Consider the following 21108-nt stretch of genomic DNA (forward strand, 5'->3'; position numbering starts at 1 on the left):
GTTGAGTAGATAAAGAGTATGCTGCTGCTGCTGCTACCAGCTGTCTTACACAGGCCCCTCTGCTTAAGCAACACTGAGTGCAGCACGAGACGTGGTGGCACCTTTGTTGCTTACGCAGTCCCCCTGCTACCCAGAGGTACTGCAGGGAGCGAAGGCGGCGGCAATAAGCAAGCGCACCTTGAACGCATCGGTTCATTGGCTGTATGTTCGATCGCGAACTGCTATTGTTGCGACCCTCGTGATACGTTATCACGACGGCTGGCAACGGCTCCACACATTCGAGAACGTCAATCACTCAAATCTATTAGCGATGTGAGTCTTGGTGCTGTCGATGATATCCCTGTTAGCGGTGGTAAAAGAGTCTTTGCTGGCGTTGGAAACCCTATCTAAGTCAAAGGTTAGCGGAATAGTATATATATATACAGTAAAGTATAGCGTGATTAGCTCTATATAGTCACAAGGCTTCAAAAAAAAAGAGAACAGAATGATTATTGGTATAATTTGCTCTTTTTCTTGGGTGTTCCTGAGAGAGCTCCATTTTTGGACGGGTCATGCACGGTCGTACGGAACGTGCTTTGACTAGAGAGTGATCGAGTTTATGTAAGGTGTGAGTACATTCGCATAGACAAACAACCGCCTTTTACGCGAAACAGCCTGTATGTCGTACTCGCACAGTCCTCGGTCACCTCTTCCACCGGACATGTTTGTTTAGTGTAGTTGTCAGTCACCCCCGTCTATTACCTAGATCATAACGGTACGCGTCTTTTCAAATAAAGAAACCTATGTGGTGCCTTTATATGAATTCTAGATGTACGAATTCGTGTGTGTGTGTGTGTGTGCTAGAGGGAATAAGGTGCACATCCTGAAGCACTCCCAAGTATAGAATGACTCAGCTAAACAAGATATACCAAATATTAATTGAAGATGGCTACGGCAGTTTCTTAATAACGAGATTATTTCTCGAAAACAGGACAACTTTCTAGCTGTTCATAAACATCCAACGCGGCAGAATCATGGAGAAGCCTTTTGCGGAGCATCGTTATAGCAGAGTGACTTGAGGTTAGTCGTATGAGGCAAGACGTTTTCCTCTTATCCGTGACACACGTTTTTCTTTCCATTCATTGCAGCCCATTTCGTTCCAGGCTATTGACTTGGAACGGGCTAGCCAGCGTGTCTGGCAGGCACGTAAGTTATATTACTGCTTGCATCGCGTGGTAGTAATCTAGCGACCTGCAGTTGAGTGCAAAAGCTTGCCAGCAGATTCGCTAAACTCCTTCCTGCCAGTCATAGGCAACAATGCAACAAAGAAACGACGGGGAAGGAGGGGGGAACGTGGAGAAAGGACGGTAGGCAGGTAGGTAGGCAGGTAAATGGCGTTCGACTCGTGTTCTTGACGCATCTGCTGCGCTTGTGTTCTCGTTTATTTCTTCCTCTGTCTGAGTTCCTTCGCGAATTACCCACCGCTCTTCTGTTTCTCCTTCAACTATTTCCTAGACCTTTATGTGAGTCTCTGCATCATTGCCCAATAGAATGAATACGTTTCTTTGTGCGTTCGTATCTTGAGAGACGGCCGCAGAAAAAGCGTCAGTTATATGTAGCTGTGGTGAGAATGGATAATGGAAAATGCATGTTGCCCTTCATTGGTTGTCTGAGGGCTTCTGAGGGCCGTCGTTACACGGCGGTTGTTGTTGTTATCGCTATTATTGCCTGTCCTCTTGTAAGAGATATTGTATAAGAGGTAATGTAAGAAATATTTAGGTAGGCAACTGTCGAATGTTACTAACCACTGAGTGCAGGCTAAACCGCATGAAACCCTTCAAGCATACGGAGCGATCAATTGCGGCAATGTCCGAACAGTATCAATCCCATATGCAGGTAGCCTTGTAGAAGTGTAACGGCAGACTTCCCCTGCCATGATCTGTTTCGACTATCTGAGTTGCGATAACTGATGTTTTGAGTTTTACGCCCTATACCGCCATCAGACACTCTATCATACGACTGATTCCCAGAATGAAATGAAATGTGTCCACACTCAGGCCCGAACTAAAGTGACAACGTGTCCCCCAAGTTGTGTGAGCAAATATGCCACCAAAGAGACAGAAAGCTGTACAACGGAACCAGCAGCAGACGATACTGATCGATCAGGAAATACGCTAACGCCTGACGCTGTTGCGACAACTATGCGCTTGTAGAAGTCTATAGCGCTTTGTTATTAGTAATGACGCCAGAATTCGTATAACAGCGGCAGCTCCTGCTGCAACTAATGCAGTACGAGTTTATGTGCGGATAAAGATACATTTTCTGTTTGTTGTTTTTGTAGAAGCGTTAACAAAAACAGACGGCGTTAACGTGCGCGCTTTAGCGACGCAGAACCGAAAAAAAGATTGCTATCGAAATTTACAGACGTACTACTGTTAGACCAGCGGCGATCAGATGGACTAACCGCTTACGGCATGTGAAAGGAGCACGTACTATTCAATACTGCATACGATAGCACAAAATACGCACGAATGTACTAGTTGTGGGCGGAAAATAAGCACTTGACCTTTAGTACGTACATCTCACCTTAGCGAGACTAACAGAGAGGATGGAAGAAAAACAACAGAGGCTTGGCAAAACATTCAAACGTTAAAACGTGAAGCTATTGCGCAACAACAACTTCGTGAATATTACGCTTGGCAACGCTGCTGTCGACGCAAGAGAAGCTGCTTCAGAGTCAATGCAATAGCACTCGAGTCTCCACAATTCGATGAAAAACAAAGGAACCCCTTTTCATTAGGATGCCGATAAGCCACACAAATTCAGCTTTCTGTATTCCGAATGAACTTCTTTTGCTTATTTCGAGCTGCGTGTTACTTGAGGTTCAGCAGGTTACCGCTATGACCACCGCTGCCGCTATCTTAGATGCCTGGAAAGGTCGATTTAAACCGATATAGAGAAATCACATTGAGTGGACTCAGTGTGTTGAGGTGGCCCTCATATACATAGCTATTGCGTGTTAAACATACGAATATATTGTGTGGGCATATCTGTCGAAAGTAATGTTCGGCGGCCAAGTACCGAACGTAAAATACGAAGTAGCGTGTGGGGCATATTTGGGGTCAGAGAGAAGCGATCAAAAATCTATAAAGATTGATGGACGTTGCAGTTAGCTAGCTAGAGGTCAGGTCAAAATATCGATGTGACAGTATGTTTACGAGCGCACTGATAGTTCTGCCACAATGAATATAATGTATTTTATTTTAGGTTAGATAATAGCCAGTTTGGAGAAAAACATGTTTCATCTCGACAACAGGAACCATCTGTGTCTGTTTGTTTAGAGTGTCGACGGGTGAGTACATATACGGGTGTGCACGTTAAGACAAAAGCAACGTCGTTGACGATCACAGAGATACTGTGTTGATGATACAATACCATATATCGTATATAATACCATATACGACAACAGGGTTGACGCACTACAATCTCGGCTGCCGTTTAGCTTAATCGCTGAGAGTGTCTCATCTTTGAAAAGGTATCAGTCGTTTAACCATATGCTTCACTGAGTGTTTAAACAATCTATTATAGTTTGTTCCAGTTTTTATAATTACAATGAAATGTCCTTCAAAAGCAGGAACACAGATGGGCACAGGAGTAAACCAGGCAGCAAATGCTCGTTTTATTTATTACGAAATCCTAGAAAACGTATTGACGAGGCTAGCAATGCTTTATTATAGGAATGATATGCTGAATAGCTAGTTACCTTGCGATCTCTTACGAGGCATACTTTGAATGTGTTGGGATGACAAAATTGCACTCACGATGAAATTTCAATGAAGCCGAGAACAGACTATATAGAAGCCTTTTTTATTTGCTAGTTTATTTGCCGGTTCCTCGACACGTGTTAATGCCGATTAGGTATATTGTCTCCTAAACCGTATTATTAAGACTACTTTAAGCTCAGACTATGAGGTGCCTAAAAAAAAACAGACTAGACAATATTGCCATTAGAAGAGACGTCCATATACGTCCTACGAACGCCGTTGGCCACTGGTACGTTTTTGTCTCACAAGTATCACAGGATCGCAGAATACTCATATTTCTCATAGAGTTGTTATCAATTTCACGACAGATCTTTTCACTTAATAATAATGAATGCTGTTAGCAGTTGTCTACATTTGGGCTCGTACGACACGACTCTGTATTCTTCATCCCAGAACTCCATCGTTCTATCCCTATTACCCTCTTCATGTTGTTTACTTTGCAACATTGTTTATGTTGTTATCTTATTTCTACTAGAGTTTTAATTTTTATCTGACAGCCGAGGTCTATTTACAATGACGCGCGCTTAGCAGCTGGCCGACCGACCGTCCATCTATCAGTCGGAGTTTTCATTGTGACATTGCCACGAATTACTACTACGAGCTACGAGTCGAGCCGCATAGTAGACTATCTTCAGTTTATTTATAATTATATAATAGAGAAACGAGCAAATCGAACGTGCGGGAGCGATTTAACCATGTTGAAAAACATACAAGACGCATCTGTCTTTTTATATCGTCTATATATTATATATATAGACTTTTTCATATCATGTACCTAAAGGGGGTCGTGCATGTTTATTCGTTCCTACTTATCTGTGCAGTGATATCCTTAGAGGGTGACCGTTTCTCTGGTGCAGACTTCTGTTCGGCATAGGTGCATCAGTCTGTTCCATACCACGTTTCTACAATGTTACCAATTCAATATATGATTATCACAATGTTTGTTTAGCCTAAACATTGCGTAGACATCTTTTAAAATGTTTTTTTTTTTTTCGCCCTATCGATATCGTGTTAGTAACGTTGACCTTCTTAGGCGCTCTTTCCTTGCAACATTATATACATAACGACCTGCCAATAAGAAGATTCCCAACCAATATAAGCTACTAATGCGGTGTTTTTTTATGGTTATAACAACTACACTTACAGGCTGTAAAACAGGCCGAGTATGTACATAGGTGAGGTTAAGCTCGCACACTACGAATAGGACGGGCTTCGTAGACAAATTGCCGGTACTAAATTAAAAATCTTGTTGCTTTTACGGCAAACCCTGTTGTATCCATCAATGTCGTTTAGGTAGGAATAGGGTAGGTAGAAATAGGGTTTAGGTAGACATGTCGCCAGGCACACTTACTACTCACATTTAATGCAGTAATATAGAAAGAGGATTAATTTAGTTCTTAATTAATTAACTTTCCATAATATAGTTCAAAGCATATTGTACACATACAAACACATTAAGGCTGTTAGTAGATAGGAGCAGAGTAAACAAAATGTGGCTTACAATAGAGATTTGATGCAGAGTTGAATAATAACGTCTGCTTTTGATGACCCCTATCGTGGATATTGTTTGAGCTAATCGAAGGACTTTCGTTTTATTATATTGTTTTGATAGCAATATTGGTGCAGAAAAACAGCTCATCGTATAATCTTTTCACACTTTCTTTACATCAATAGCGTTCAATGATGTCTGAAACCATGCACTGAGTTGTACTATCAACTAACATCACTTACATAGAACTCTATACGCTTTGCGACCTCGAGTATGCATGCCTGTCTGTCTAGCAGACAATGGACATAGATTGCTCCACCGAGGCTGAAATTAAAAGAGGAAGGAGCTTAAAAGCACACTGTTTGATGTTTATTCGATCGAGTGCGTGTAGTCTCCCTGCATCCGTCAACTCAGACCGCCATCGTACACGGGGAGCGTGTTAAACATTTCGACTATATAGGCCTGCCCTCGTATTGTCGACCCTGATGTTGTTTTTATACGGGGCAGAAACACTAGCATGAGCAACAGCAGCGCCCGTAGCGTAACTCGAAGTCAGCTTCTTTTTCTATCAACTACATTGACTTATACTAGGTGAACGAACCCAATGCAACGACGCCGCTTCCCAGTCTCTTACTTACACTAGAGAATATTGCCGTCGGAGATCGATGGAACCGTCAAAGCCAACTACGATAGATGCTCTAGCAGCAACGGCAACAACGACGGTGGAAGCACTTTAAGCGTCATTCGCCGAAGTGGCCGTTGCTGTCATTCCTGCGGTCGTTGTTGTTGACTGCGACCATCCAGCGAGAACCTAGGCTATCGGTTCATTGTTATGTTAAGCTGACCGCAATGGAGGAGGAAATAAAGGCTGCTGAGGAGACTGGTGGTCACAACAATCGCTACGATGGTCTTTTGTTGCAAATGCTGGCCAGCTAGTTGGCCATCATCTCGTCAGCCAGCCAGCCAGCCAGCCAGCCGACAGAACTGCTATTAGCTCCCAAGTGGCCTGCTGTGGACGTCTCCATTCCATTGGCTTCTGTGATAGTCTTCATTGTTGTTACTTTCGTTACTGTTGCCAATAGAGTGGTCGTCGTCGTCGTCGTCGTCGTCCGTCATCGGTGGCCATTGCTTCCGTCGCCTTAGTGACAACGCACGTGCTGATGGGTCTTGGTGTACGCCAACAGTTGTTAGTAGGCCTCCTTGCCCAATGTTCGCCGGTTTGCCAGGGAGCAAACCACTGACATTCCAACAATCAGCAGCGGCCATCGAAACAAGAGTAGCAGTAAATCCACCATCGCCGTCGTCGATACCAGGTGCTTTAATGAAGCGATCGAAGGCGGCATCTCGATAAGGAACAACACTGGCAAAAAAGAACGATTGCTAATGATTGATTGACTGACTGACTGACTGACTGACTGGCTGGCTGGCTGGCTCGAGCTGGTATGTTAACAACCGCAACAACAACAACAGGCAAGCGGGCGGTGGGCGATTAAACGCCTCAACGTCACGTGACGTTAGGATCGACGTTACGTCGACGGCGGCGGCGGCGGCGGTGGCGGTGAAGATGAACACGCTCGCGATAAAAGCACCACTTTGAAAATGTTAATCTAATCTGTAGTAGTGGTAGTAGTAACTGCCGCTGTTGCTGCCATTTGTGTCTATATTTCCTGGATGGGCCTGGACAATCGTGTCTAAAGTCCTGATAATAATGAGAAAATGCTTGCGATGCATGTGATTGTTGCATTCATCATTGCGATAAAGGACAAAGGAGCAACTAGCTGAACGGCCCCCGCGCGAGCTACCCAGATAATTTAGCTATATCATGTTTACTAATTATAGAACACTGAATATAACATAAAGGGAAGAGTGGCCCTATTAGGCCAATGGTTATTTTCCATTGTTTCTCTAATAAAAAAATAACCGTGTACGGACATACAGACAGCCATACATGCATATACACAATGCATAGCTAAAGTTACCTGAAGTATCTGTAGACATAAATGTAGAACATACGATCGTTACGGCTGAGTCTGATACAACCAAGTATCGCTTGGGGAAAACAGCTTTTAGCTATGATACTTGCTACCAATCAATATTATCACAAACTAAGTTAGGACTAGAACTATTCGTTTGGATACGTTACGAACCGTTTTTTATGCTGTGTTTTCTTCGCTCTGCTACGTCCGTCTGTGTTCTTTTTTCATTTCTTTTTCCTATCATTCTACTGCTCGTGGATTCAGCCGTTGCTGCAGGCAGAAAATTGTATCACGCGGTTCTATGGTGATACACGTGACGGACAACAGTGGAAGTAACAGTGCTCCAAAATGTAAAAAGATTGCCACTGATCAGCTGTTTATCACGACCGCTTTTGTAATGGCTTGCTTCTTCTTCTTTTTGTTATTGGGCCGGCTTCGCCGCTCGCTTAGTAACCGTTGCTGCAGGAATCTCTCCGGAGACTGATTGTCGTAGAGTCGTACGTGTACACAGTTTCGCTGGTTATCTCGCTTGGCCAGCGATCTGACTCTACCTGGCGTTTCTGTCCCACTAATTGATTGCTATTGTATTCGTTGTAGTACTCGTCGTCGCCTGCGACTGCGCCATTTGTTACGACATCGTGCGGCCGCAGACTCCGCAGACATCGTTGGACTCTGATCGGGTAGTCGCCACCGTCGGTGGTATAGCCGCTCTAGCCGTTTTTAGCAGTAACAGTAGCGATGACAGCCGAATTAAAGCAGATAGTTATTTATTGGTTGGTCGGGGCAGCCATCCTTTGATGACATAGCCTCTGCCGCTGTTCTAGTTGTTGTTTCTGCTTCTGCTGCTGTGGTCGTCGCCAGCTTCTGCAAACTTGTTTAACTTCGGTCCGGCGCGTCGCCAACAAAATGATGCTGCAATCATTGTCGATTACACAATGTTGACGGTTGCAGTCACGACGCTAGCCACGACAGCGGGCTTATCGCGCCCGAGCTGGCTCCATCGGTGTTGGCGTCGGTACCTCGTTCCGGGACGCAAAGTCACAACTGCGTAAAGGGTTAACAGCAGCAGCCGCAATAGAAGGGGTTGCTGATGTGGTGGCGCGACGGTCGTAAGACTCATTCATATGGTAGCAGAAGCATTCGCCGAGCCGAAGACGACGTCGCCAACGAAGTACAAGATTTTTTGCCGCTGCTGGTGGAGATGGCTTTCATGTGCTGCTAGAAGCAACATCTGCTTGCTAAAATCGTCAAACAGCGAGAGCGAAGACAAATGAGAACCACGCAACGATGAGAGGCCCGTGAAAAAGCGGCCAACAAACTTCAGCAGGAGCAGACCAGACGACGACGACGACGACGCCGATCGAACATGAACTGCAAGTAAGAGGTCGTCGTTGTTGATATTTATGTCAATGTTTTCGCTGCCGCCGATCAGGACAAGCACTCGCTAGAATGCTGGCAGCATCCATAAGGCTGAACATTACTATTACCGGCTCGCCGATGACAATTGCCATTATCTGTCAATGACAACGACGACAACTTCAACTAAAATTACGATTTCTTGTCTTTCATCTACCGTCAATATCACTAGCAGTAGGGTACAGTTATGGCCAGCCGATGCATCACGCCGTAGCGAAACTGACGACTCGTTTCAACAGCAGCGGCAAGATTTTTGTTAATAGAAGGCATATTAAGCAGCTAATACGGCAGCTGTGATATGTAGCAATGGCAGTAGACTCCGACGAAGCGAATGATAACGACAACTACGATGACTTAGCAATGGCAGTAGCAACCGGGAGACGCCACAGCGACCGCCACGGGCGCTGCCGTTGGCAATGACAGAGACGTCTGATCCGCGTTTGCACCAGCGGGCCGATTGTAAGGGTCAACAAAGCTTTAAGAGTTTGACGAAAAAGAAAAAGCTGAAAGGTCGTGGTGTCCTTCTACAGTCGCTTAGGGCCGCCACGGCTTACTGAAGTAGCCACCTCGCGTCCTAGCGTTATAATTTGACTGAGTCTACTCAACATGTTCGTGTTTTAGTATCTTGCTTGATGATCGCATGCATCCAGCTACATATAAAAAATAGAGGTAAAAAACGTACCATATGAGGAATCGATTGCGGAGAGAAACTACTGTGAATGGCGCCGACTAGCATCGAACCAAACAGGGGGAAATCGGAGGACATAAACACTGTAATTGGAAAAAGGGGAACAGCAAAGCATTACGCGCTCGTCGTAGCCCCCTTATAGCAACTGGCCCGGCCGCTAAACGCTGGCTGGAATACAGATTAGCCGGTAAGGAACGTATTGTCACCGTCGGCTGAGGTCACAGTTGTAAACAAACAGATAAATAAATCGCCACTGTCCGAAGCTATCCCTTATCGTCAGTTGTCGCCATAGGCTGTGAGGCCGACAGAAATCATAGCATGCACCTCAGACACTGTTAGCTAAATGGTATATATGGAAAATTTATAGCGCCAGCAATCCTGTCAGCGGAATACCAGTAACACGCGTAGAAACGACACGTGCTTAATGCTATTGCTGACTTCACATGTATGTGGGTGTATGTTGGATAAAGACCGACTATTCCGAACAAGCTTTATTTCTAGATCGTTAGATTCGCATTGAACTACTAATAATAGTAGAAGTAATGGTAGATATAATGCTCAGCGAACAGACGTAGCGAGCGCATTCCCAGATATTTCTTTTTCGTTGGCTATCTTTGGTAGTCGTACATACAATATACGAAGCTTCAACAGACGTAAGAGGAAATATCCTTGAGACTCAGACGGACGAAACAAATATCCCAATAGAACGAACCAGCAAAGCGAGGGTGAACGGGGTAAGGTGGCAGCGGACTGGTCGATGGATGACGGTCGGGGTTAGATATAATGTATACGTATTTTCATCTGTGCCTATGTATGTGTGTACTTGCATGTGCATGCAATAATGGCATGCATGAAATGTCCCTATGGTAGCGTAACTGGTTAGATTTTGGTTCGGATTGGTTAGATTTAAGAATTGGTGGTATTCTAGGTTCGCATCCGGATGTAGGCACGTTTCGTTTCATGCTGGAACCCAGCCGTTTGAACTAATACCTAAGGGCTTAAGCACGCAACGTGAATCACGAAAAAGTTTTCCCTCGCACTATATATATATATTTTTTTTTTGCTGTTATGTATCTGGGATGGACACACACGCGTTACATTCGGACTATACGCTGGTCTCGATCCGTCCGATCCAGGTATAAGTAGATCAGATTGGAAGCGTCGCCTTGTCTCCTCTGGCAGCCCTGCTGCTTTCTGGGCTGACTGAATCACTCAACTATGACGGCGTTGCTTGAAGCGTGAAAAAAATTCTTTCCCAATTCATACCACTCGATCGATCGATCGACTGAGTAGTTTCCATTAGTAGCAATCTTTCCGCAATCAGCATTAGCCAATTACTTCTACAATGATTTTATAATGGCAGTTAAAGACGCATATCAGTCAATCTACCGAACGTGAATTGCACTCTTGAATGGGCCATTCCTCCCTGTAACGGGCAGCGGCGGCGGCGGCGATAATTGTTAAGGTTTGTCAATCATACATTTACGAACTTCGTCCCCAGTTAGGCCTGTGTGTGCGCTAGGCCAGATTTGAGTTTGCCTAAATTTCGAAAGACAAAATCAGTTCAAGTACAAATAATTGGCTGGCCATTGGATGTTCGTCCCGGTGACGCAAATGCTCCAAGTCAACGTTAGTGTTCACCGTAAGGAAATGGCTTTAGAGACGATATAGCTGCTTTGAGCTATTTACTTATAAACAAACGTTTACCAATCAGAAACGCTAGGGTTGAAGAATTACTGAACCGTGTAACAGCACACACTGAATAGACACTACTGGCAATGGTCTAGCGAAATCCTCTCTTATTGTCCGGTTGCTACCATATCTGTCGCAAGGTTGTCGATATTCAAGCCGTCGGAGAGCTACTAAACTCTCTCGACAACTGGAAGGAGCACAAGCCAACTTCGCGTCTGCGTTTGGGGGTGCTTTCTCAGCACTCGCGAACACTTAAGCGAAGAAAACATTCACTGAAGTCCAAAAATCCGTTTCCTAAGCTCTATTCAAGAAAAATACTTACCGATATATCTATATTTTCTAGATTATACGCATATTTTCAGTCTGTAAGGCTTCAAATAGACGCACCTTGGCTTTGGTTAATAAGCATCTTAAATTGTCTTACTGTAACTTGTGAATAACTTGATGAAGTTGACTGGCTGCAATGTTCTGGGCTTTTCGAATACATATATTTTTACTAGTGTTTTTCTGGCGGTGCTGTGCTGCTGCTTTCAACTCTTCCGATATCTGATGTGCTGCCGTTTAGTCGCTGATCCACTGTCGGATACCGCTTACCCAATCCGCTGATCGGCCGGTTCCTTGGAATGCACGGTGGCAGAGTTTGATCCAGTCGCGTAAAAAGGCATGAGAGGTCACGCGTTTTATTATAATTGGTGTTGCTTCTGCCGTTATCGCTATATGTATATTTTTCATTTACCTGGATGGATGGGAATTATCTGCTAGACGCCATTAGCAGTGATTCTTTTATTGGCGTCGGCAATGGGAAGGATTTAACGGGCCGCTGAGAACGGCACAGACGATCACACAGGAGCTCTATAGCGATCACAACTCGTATGATCGTATCCACTATGTGCTGTCATCTAGCCAACATGGAGCAGCAGGCGGTAACGCGACGATCGGGCAGCAGCCAATACTTACGCTGGGTGTCGATTTTTACTGCGGCTGTCCGACCTCGATATGCGCAATGAACGATCCGCGCCGCGTCACGCACCTGCTGCGGCGGCTGGTGCTGCCGAAGTAGACGCCCCCTGCCCACTCGTTACCTTTCGTTGCTGTGCGTGGCTGAGAGTTTCCCACCTGCTGTTACCTATTACCGCTGTTTCCTACCTACGTTATGATTGTCACTGTCTTGCCTGCTGCCTGTACAGTTATGTTTCAAGCACTCAATTGCTATCAGCATCAATAGCTCTGCTTTCAATGACTGTCGTAGCAGTCACAGACTATGGATTGGTGGTCGACCAGCTCTAATCCAAGCCGTTCGTTTGGTTTGGCCGGCCACAGCGGTACTTCAGCAGTACCGATTCATCTCAACTTCAGACGAAGCTGGCAATGCCGGTGATGATTGCTGGTGTTGCGCTGGCGACAACCATAATGATGATATTACTGTTGATGTCGACAGTGGTGGGCAATCCTTCAAGCAGTCTTCCCAAGGCCTCGTTCATGTGCGGGTGAGCCGATCAGCAGACCCAACAACGCTGCTAAGCTCGTCGCCCGAGCCGCCTTCAACTAGCGAACAGCGGCCGCACTGTTGTCGTTTCTGTTATTATTTCTCCCGCCGCTAGCTTCTATGTATATACGCGTGCACTGTGTAAGCGGCGACGTCATGCCCACAGAAGAAGTCTGTTGAATAGATGATTCCGTGGCTCCCACCATCTATATATATGAGTGACCTGGCAGGCGGGCAGTCACCACAGCATGCCATACCTGTCTTCTATGTGTAATGGAAGAGTTGTTATTGTCATTATTATATCCGTACTAAAGTGAGGCGGCAAGCACTCGCCCGCCGGACTAAATCATTATCCTGTATCGTTCTCCTGCGCTGGCTGCCATCATAGTCGCGACCATCGTTGCAACGAAGCTACGGAACAGTCGGCTAATATTCTTTTCTGCGCATCTTGGCCAGCTTTTGTCGCTTTTACTCTCAGTGTTGTCGACGCTGTCATTTAAGTTTCTGTTGTTATTGTTGTTAGGTTTGTTGTCGTCGAGGTCGATTCATTCACTGTTTATACTGAGATACATATACAACGCTGCTACTGAGGCCGATGTTGACGGCGGGCATGTTTGTATGCATGGCGGTAGTTGTTTTACTGCCGCCGCTGCTATTGCTGTTATTCTTCATATTGATGATGACGGTGCAAACATACGGGGCAACGAGGCAGTAGTCATATCAGCATGGCCACTTCACTGTGCCAAAGGCTTGCCTCGGCCGGTCATCGTGCCCCAACAGCCATTCACTCACGTATTCACCCACTCCTGTAGCTCCTGCTACCATCACGACGACAACCATAACAACAAAACCTGCTGTTTCCCGTCCTCCTCTTCCTCGTGATGCTGCTGCTCTAAGACACGTGGCGATCGCTCGCCTTGAAGCGCTGACATTGCCCTTCAACAGCAGCTGGGACAGGTGCAGTACCCGTACTTATAGTGCATCCGTCGTCTACACTCGCTTTTTGTCCGCCACTCGCTGCTTCTGAAACGTTCCAGTTGTACATTTATTTATGCATGTACATATTGTATCAAAAGAACATTTGCACATTTTCGACAGGCGGGACACGGCACATCAGCCAAGACTGACAGCGATAGAGAAGGGTAAATAGCGGCAGGAAGGAGAAGAGTGTATTAGCTTGAATATCATTTATTTACACAAATTTACTGGGACAGACAAGCGGATAAGACATAGGCGAGTGAATAACTCAAGATCGCGACGCGTTTCGAACGAAAAAGATGCAGCAGTCGAAAGAAGACGACGACGTCAACCTTGCCAAGCAAAGCGTGATCGAACTGGACAGCGTCAGAATAGAGTGAAATAATATGGCCGCGTTATGGTCGTCGTAGTCTAGCGGCCAGCCCATCAATCGGCCGGTGGAGTCGACCCACTAACACCAGAAATCCTCGCTCGTTATTGAACACGATAGAACCTGCTACTACCGGTACTAATACTGGTTTGAATCTATCCATTATGCACCGTAGTGTTGTTTAGTTGCATGGGGATGCCTGACGAGGGGTAATTGACGACTGATACTCAACTTCATACGATGTTAAACGGGTTACAAGCACGGCGAAAATCTTTTTTTAGCGTTTTGTATATTTTTGCATCTATCCTATCAGCTATGGTTTGTACCTCGAGAAGTACACAATCTCGGGTGTTTTTCTTTCTTTTCTTCATTCTACCTTGCTGCTCGTCTTGGTGGCACCGCGCCTGTCCATTGCCAAGCACTGCAGGGCCTTTCGTCCTTATTGTTGGTGCCTGCTACGGCCAACGGCCAGACAAAAAGCTGCGATGACAACGACGACGATTACTATGCTAAGCGAACAACGGCTTCGAATAGAACATTGGCGTATAGCTGTCGCAGAACTTGTGCCGGGGGTAAGACCTCCATGGCGCGTTAACAGATATGTTACTAACTGTCTATCTAACTTGTCAACTTCTGTCACGGAGTTACACTGCGACCACAACCACTACGATACTATGTTACATATAGATATATAAAACATTGTACTACAACTGGACTTGCACGCCACTTTTCTTGGCGGGGCTCAAAACTAAACACGACGTTAAATTATGACCAAGCAATATTGCTAACGTTACCACCGTTAGCGCCGTCTTTCGGCGGCAATGGACGGACGCAAGATTGTCCATCGTAATTTTCTGTTTCTGACACAACGAAAACCGTTTCCAGTAACGTGGCGGGCAATTACTCTCGGTAACTTCTACTTTTGCGGTGAAGACGCTTTTATGCTTTATTGCTTTTAGCTTATATTCTATGCTCTAAACGAGTAAGCGCTCGCATTCATAACATATATATATATATATATCTCGGACTGTCGAAAAAGGATTAATCGTTTCATTAGCTATATGGCTTTAAGGCCATATGTCTCAAAGTAACATAGATGGCGTCGGGTCGACGTTGGTGTCATTTGAAAGCTGATTTAGCGGTAGTTATCGGTTTAAGTGCCCTTTTCCAGATAGGACACGTTGAAGATGAAAGAAAATCTAGTAAGTATTTTATTGTGTTTATAAAAGAAACGTGTGCTGTTTATAGTCAAGTAACGCTATCGGAAGAAGCGGGCCAAAGATGGCTCTGCCGTTTTTATTCTGAAAATTTCAATGTGAAAACGCTTGCCGTCATTATGCAAAGACCTGGTGAAATTATGGCGAAAATTGGGGAAAATCGTCACGTGACTAGGCATGATATCGTCGAGGAACTAAACATTCAGCATCAAACAGTTTGAAATTATTTGAAGTAGACTAATTGGAAAAAAAGTTCAGTGTTTCAGTGGTAGATGAATTGACGCAAAGAACTTTATTCCACCATATTTCAGTTTACGGAACTTTACAGAAGTGCAATGAAATTGAGCCATTTTTAAAGTGGTTGACCGCGGGCGGTACAGTGTAGATCACACATGGCAGCAGTGCACAAATTTAAAAAACAAAAAAAATGTATTCTACCATCTATGGTAAAGCATAGACTGACGTTGACGAGGGTTAAGCTATGCGTTTGGTAAAATTATGAGTTGGTGCCGTCTGCCAAAACGACCTGTACTGTCAACAACGAATAATATTACAACAAGTCATTGAAAAAAATCGACCCGAGTCAATGAACAGAAAAAGGTGTCTTCTTTTATCATGACAATTTGACATTACATACATTTCAGCTATAATTCCGGCCAAAATAAAGAAAACTCGGATATGATATTTTAACGCATTCGCTATATAGCTCGATGCTCACCCCATCGAACCATCATCTGTTTTGGTCCCTGCGGAACCCCTTTCCAAAGGAAAAAAAATACATAGGAGGGATGCAAATATTAATTTTTCGGCCAGTAACGACAGAAGTTTTCCAGTGATACCTTACGGAGTTGCCTGAAAAGTGACAGAATGTGATACATAAAAATGCACAGTCGACTCTCATCTATTCCGTTTTGTTGGTAGGAGTTAAGGACTTCGTATGTACTGACCAAGAACACAATGTTTCAATATCAAGATTGGTGTATAAAACCATAAGCAAAATGCTACCAGACGGCAACGAGTGGCATGATATCTATCACAATTTCCCCATATTTGAGGCACTCACATGTGTCGTCAGGTTGGTAGAGATGCGGTTTCCTGCAGAGTCCAGGAGAGAACCCATGGGTGGCAAAGTGAATGACGACATCTGTGTCATCGATCAAAACAGCACACAGTTTATTTTATACCTAGTAATAGCGTTTTAGAATATAGCAAATATTTACCTTAATTTTGGATTAACAATAGTCTATTATATACGACAATTACATTATTAGCGACAGACAGAATATTAAGGTAAAAATAAAATATATATGCGTATATAAAGAATTTGGTTTCATAGCAAGCCTGTATCGTCGTCAAAAATCCTAACTGTCGTCTCTTAAAAAAATATCCGCCAAAAAAAAGCTACGTTCCAGCGTGTTTTTTTTGTCCTAATTTCAAAACAGTTTTCTACCTCAGTCGTTGAAGTAGATGTCAGTGCTGCTTTCGTTCTTCTGAGACTCCTCGATTGTCGGTCGTCCTCCTTTAGGCGGTTCGTAAAACTGAGATGGGAAAAATGTCGCTGGAGGGTCCAAAGAAGTAGAAGAGTGGGATAATACAAACACTGAATTTCTCTGCAAAAAACGTAATGCAAGTAGCAAGACGCGCGGTAGCATTCTCAGTTTCCAAAAACGCAAAAAACGGCCAAGTCACCCACTTCGAGATACTTCCAAAATTCGTTGTACATGATCGAAGGCGGTAAAATTTACGAAGAAAATACCAGACGACAGGTAGTAAAGTGTACCGCTAGAAACCTGAGCACAGGTTGGCTTTTAGCCGATACAATTTGGGCCGTTTTTATCTAAATAGAATAATAAATAATCACTAGCATCGCATCGATAGAATATCATGTCGACCACCTCGAGAAAGTCTCCAGCAGTTCTTGTGTGTGGCTTAGCTTGATAACAAAACAACATAGGGGACTGTACATACCTAGCTAAAATACATTTTTGTGCTAAAAATAGGTTACATCCACGTGCGCTAATGGCTCTTTAACCAGCTTCTGAACCATTTTAACGGAAACCGTGCTTACCTTTTCTAGTTCCACACGATGGGAGAAAAAATTAAGTTTAAAAAAGGAATTGCCAGGTGAACTTTAAACGAAGGGTTATAATGAAACGCTTAGAGGAAGCCCCATGAAGTCCTATGTTTAGCTCTTACATTCAAGACTTGCAAGGTAAAGTTACTCAATTCATTTAGAAACGCCAGAAAGTAACCGGCTTTGAACTTGATTAACACGCTCGATGTTTAGCTCTCATCTACGATATATACTAGTACGACCACTTATGTTCGTCATCAGAAAACTTTAGGACAAGTGCAATACTGTGAAGAGATTTTGTGGTTTTTAAAATCGCGGCCAATACGCCTAGCTTTTCCAATTAACAACAACTTATAGGCTGAATAGGCACATGGAACCGGCGACTGAGTTGTATCTGTAAACATCTGCCAAGTGTCTCCGTGCGGCTGCTTACGACTGTTTATTTCTGAGATGTTGCGGTACATTATTGAAAAAGGCTTATATGCCGTATGCAACTACATAAAAGATGAGCGCACATAGAATTTTCATAAACAAAGTACAGGCAAGATTCGGTCGTATCGATCAACTTGTTCGTTTGGTCTTGGTAGATTTTAAGGCAGCTTGCAGCTAAGACTCTGTAAGCTTCGTATTAACAAGGCTTGCTCAGCTGGGTGTGCTGGCATGAATTCAATGGCTTCAATGTAACCTCTTACCATTTCGATGATGGAGCCACAAGAAGGAAGGACTTCAAAACAAGGCACATAATTGTCGCAAGCTGATAACCTTAACCAATTCATCTTTACGACTCTCGTCAACGATCTTTTTTCAGGCACTTGGCACCGAGGTTACCTTAATGAAATGATCCTACGCGTAGACGGCTTCGGCTTGTGCAGCAGAAGCCGATTCCACTTCCGACTAGCGCTCATAGCCCTGAGCCATTACGATGACGAACTAAATCTCCGAATGAACCAGTCATGAAGCCAAAGATCAAAAAACCGTGCCATTCAAGAGAAAAGGAAAATTTGCTATCAATGACTTATTCCGTCTAAAATGAAAAAAAAAACCTAAGAACTGTCAGATCGTTCACGCTAACAACGGCGCAGTCCTCCGTTAATCACATAGAAAAAAGAGCTTGGAAGGCAGTGGCTTCAGCCGGCGTAATAGATCGACTGTGGAAGCCGCCGTCAGTGGAAACAATTGCTTACCTTTAAAAAGGCATTAACTGCCGCTATATACAGAATCCCAATTATGATTGCCATTTGCTATCACTATTTCGACGCATCAACTCATACTATCTGTTTTATAGAAGATATCAGAAAAGTGTTTAACCTTCCAAGAGCCAAAGCACATAGGACATTTGCAGAGGTTACAAAAAGCGGAAGTGGATCTTCCGTTGTCCTTCTTCACAACTTCAGCTGTGACCGGTGGCGCATAAAAACAATTAGTTAGAAGCATTCGCCAAATAATCAACTATACAATGAGGTCGTAATTCGTGGGTTTCATCATCCCCGAGGAATAACTTGCGCATATATAGATTTTTTGCGTACTTCTTACTATCACTGTTGTTACTGTAGTGAGAACATTGGCAGACGTTCGTGGCAAAGAACTAAAGGCTGAACAAGCTCATACGTGCTGATCGTACGGCGTAAAAACGAACACATAGTGTACTGTTTACTTACACAGACGCTATGGTACGGAGGAGAACTTGATCTATCAGAAGCAATTTCGGCGTCGCAGACGCGCTTTGAAGTGAACTGACAAAGCCAGCCAGAAGGCCTACGGTAATCGCCTCGCCTCTGTTTCTCGTGATTCTAGAATTAGACTAGTATTACACCAGAAATGTAACCACATTTGAGGGTTCTATTGTGTATAGATAACACTGAATAAACAAGCTGTCGTTCTGCCGACGCTGCTGGCCAACGTGCGCCGCAACAATGTGTTCGTAACCCTTGTTTGGCTGCCTTTCCAGTTGGAGCCTGACAGGAAACATACAGGGCAAGAGAGGGCACACATTCAAGTCAAAATTATTACTAGAAAAAAAACGCACGATGCTTGTTCGATTACGTCGATGACTAATCGATTGATTTACTAGCCTATGTTTAGCTGATTCACTGGTTTTGATCTCTGTTCAGTTTGTCTTCGTCATGATCTTGCCCACGTGGACGCATTTGGCAGATGAAAAGGGCCTTGCTTAGTGGACGAAGCGCAGCCTCGATGGCCTGCGTCGCTGTCCAAATGACCTCGCTTTACTCCAAACTGTTATTGCGTCAATAACTGGCACTTGGCTGCTGTACATAGAGTTTCTGCCGTCAGCGATAGATGTTTATAATAATACGATGCTAATTGTGATACGATTTTTCTGGAAAGCACTACCAGAGTCTGTACCAGAGAGTCAATATTAACGTTGTTGTCTGAATTAGTCTGAGGCTGTCCGGTCAACCGCCATAGTACAGCATATACTTCCGGTATACATATACGATAATGTACATATAAGTGCCGACCGCACATGGCTGTATAGATATGTGTGCACATACACACACACGCACACACCTAGCACGCATATGCATCTACGTGCATGCAAGTAGTTAGATCGATACAGACGGACGACTGTAGTCAATTTCATAGCAGCGCACGACATACACAAAATGACTAAACTTGACTGGATTTTTGATCCTTTCGCTATGACGCTTTCTTGGATTTCTTCCAGAACATTTGGCTATTTGCCTCAGTGACAATGATGGCAGTGTAGGACGCTAGCGATACCCAGCAGGATCAGGCTTCTGTTAAGGGATAGACAGACGGAATGAATATAGACTAACAAGGAAAATCAACGAATGTTACATGATCTGTTGGACCATGGGCATAGCTTCGTATTTTCTTCAGGTTGCAAGCGAGAAAACCGCTGTCCATTTAGGATACTTGTGTTTCTCTATATTTATGAAATTTGTATATAAATGTAGTCCCTGTTATTATCCCTATTAGTTTCGTATCTATTTAAGAGAGGCTTAGCGTTACAGTTTTAAATCGTTTGTCAACCGCCTCGCAGCTTCTACATGTTTTACATACAATAGTAACGGTACAATTACTAATGACGTTCTTCCGCTTTTGTTTTTACCTAGACACTGTTTCAATGAACTACGAAAAAGGGTTGCGCATAGTTTTTTTTCACGGCTTTCGTGGTGGGCTAGGCGTTCCATTGAACTTGCAAAGTGGGCATTGACTTATTCTTCAAATAGAAATATTGTAACGACTTAATGGATTTACAAAGTATTAATAGCTTTTAACACTAAGCTCACTACACTTATTAAGACACAGGTCTTGCAGTTTGGTGTCCTCTTTGGTGCTGGAGATCAACATCATCTCCACTTGATCAGAAATAATTACGAGGGCACCATGCAAGAGTACCCAGAATGTACAGGGTACCAGCTTTTCTGTGCAAGCGCTTATAAACGCATATTAGTCATTAATTTTGAAGGATTTTCGAGAAATATCAGAACATCTAGTTATCGTAGCTTTTCGATAGAAAGCGGGTCACTGATGATTACGACCGCGTGTACCTACAATTAGAGAGACCTAGGCGTCGACTAACATATTAACAGGGAACGTGGACCTATCTGAGGAACAGGAGCTATATAAGCCAGCCACCCCTTTTAGCGGCGGGACGTTTATTTTAAATTTGAATAACATGAAGCTTTCAGAATGTACATGGGTCAGAAGCGCAGTACAATCAGCGTCACTAGATTTTTCTCAAAAGGTGGAACTAATGGAACGGCTGAGTATTTTATCGCACTTTTGTTAAACGATAAAAGAAATAAACGAGTATGACCGCGTCGTTCCTACCGCAGCTTTTTTTTTCACTGTATCAGAGCTACATTTTCAAAGGCAGACCAAAAATAAGATACATTTAATGAAAGTCATTCATTGCATGGTTATACCCGGT

General features: G+C 43.9%; 1 protein-coding gene and 1 long non-coding RNA gene across 16 annotated transcripts in view; one reads left to right on the forward strand and one right to left on the reverse strand.

Annotated features, from left to right (window-relative positions):
* Window positions 1-21108, forward strand: part of cwo (transcription factor cwo) — a 76480-nt gene that overhangs the window by 30590 nt on the left and 24782 nt on the right. The window contains exon 1 of one of the 15 annotated variants that reach the window (XM_086984779.1): window positions 317-397. The exons of the other annotated variants lie outside the window; for them this stretch is intronic. Within the exon in view, the coding sequence (XP_086840905.1) occupies window positions 332-397 (66 nt within the window). The 5' untranslated portion in view covers window positions 317-331. Of the gene's footprint in view, window positions 1-316; window positions 398-21108 lie in introns of those variants that run through there. 15 annotated transcript variants of the gene reach the window in all.
* On the reverse strand, window positions 15125-20719 carry LOC147756443 (uncharacterized). Its single transcript, XR_015324614.1, has 3 exons — window positions 16566-20719; window positions 16179-16259; window positions 15125-15967 (listed from the first exon to the last, which is right to left on the reverse strand). It is a non-coding gene; the product is annotated as an uncharacterized LOC147756443 (long non-coding RNA).

Source organism: Varroa destructor, unplaced genomic scaffold (assembly GCF_002443255.2).
Source record: "Varroa destructor unplaced genomic scaffold, Vdes_3.0 BEIS01000003.1, whole genome shotgun sequence".
NCBI lineage: Eukaryota > Metazoa > Arthropoda > Arachnida > Mesostigmata > Varroidae > Varroa > Varroa destructor.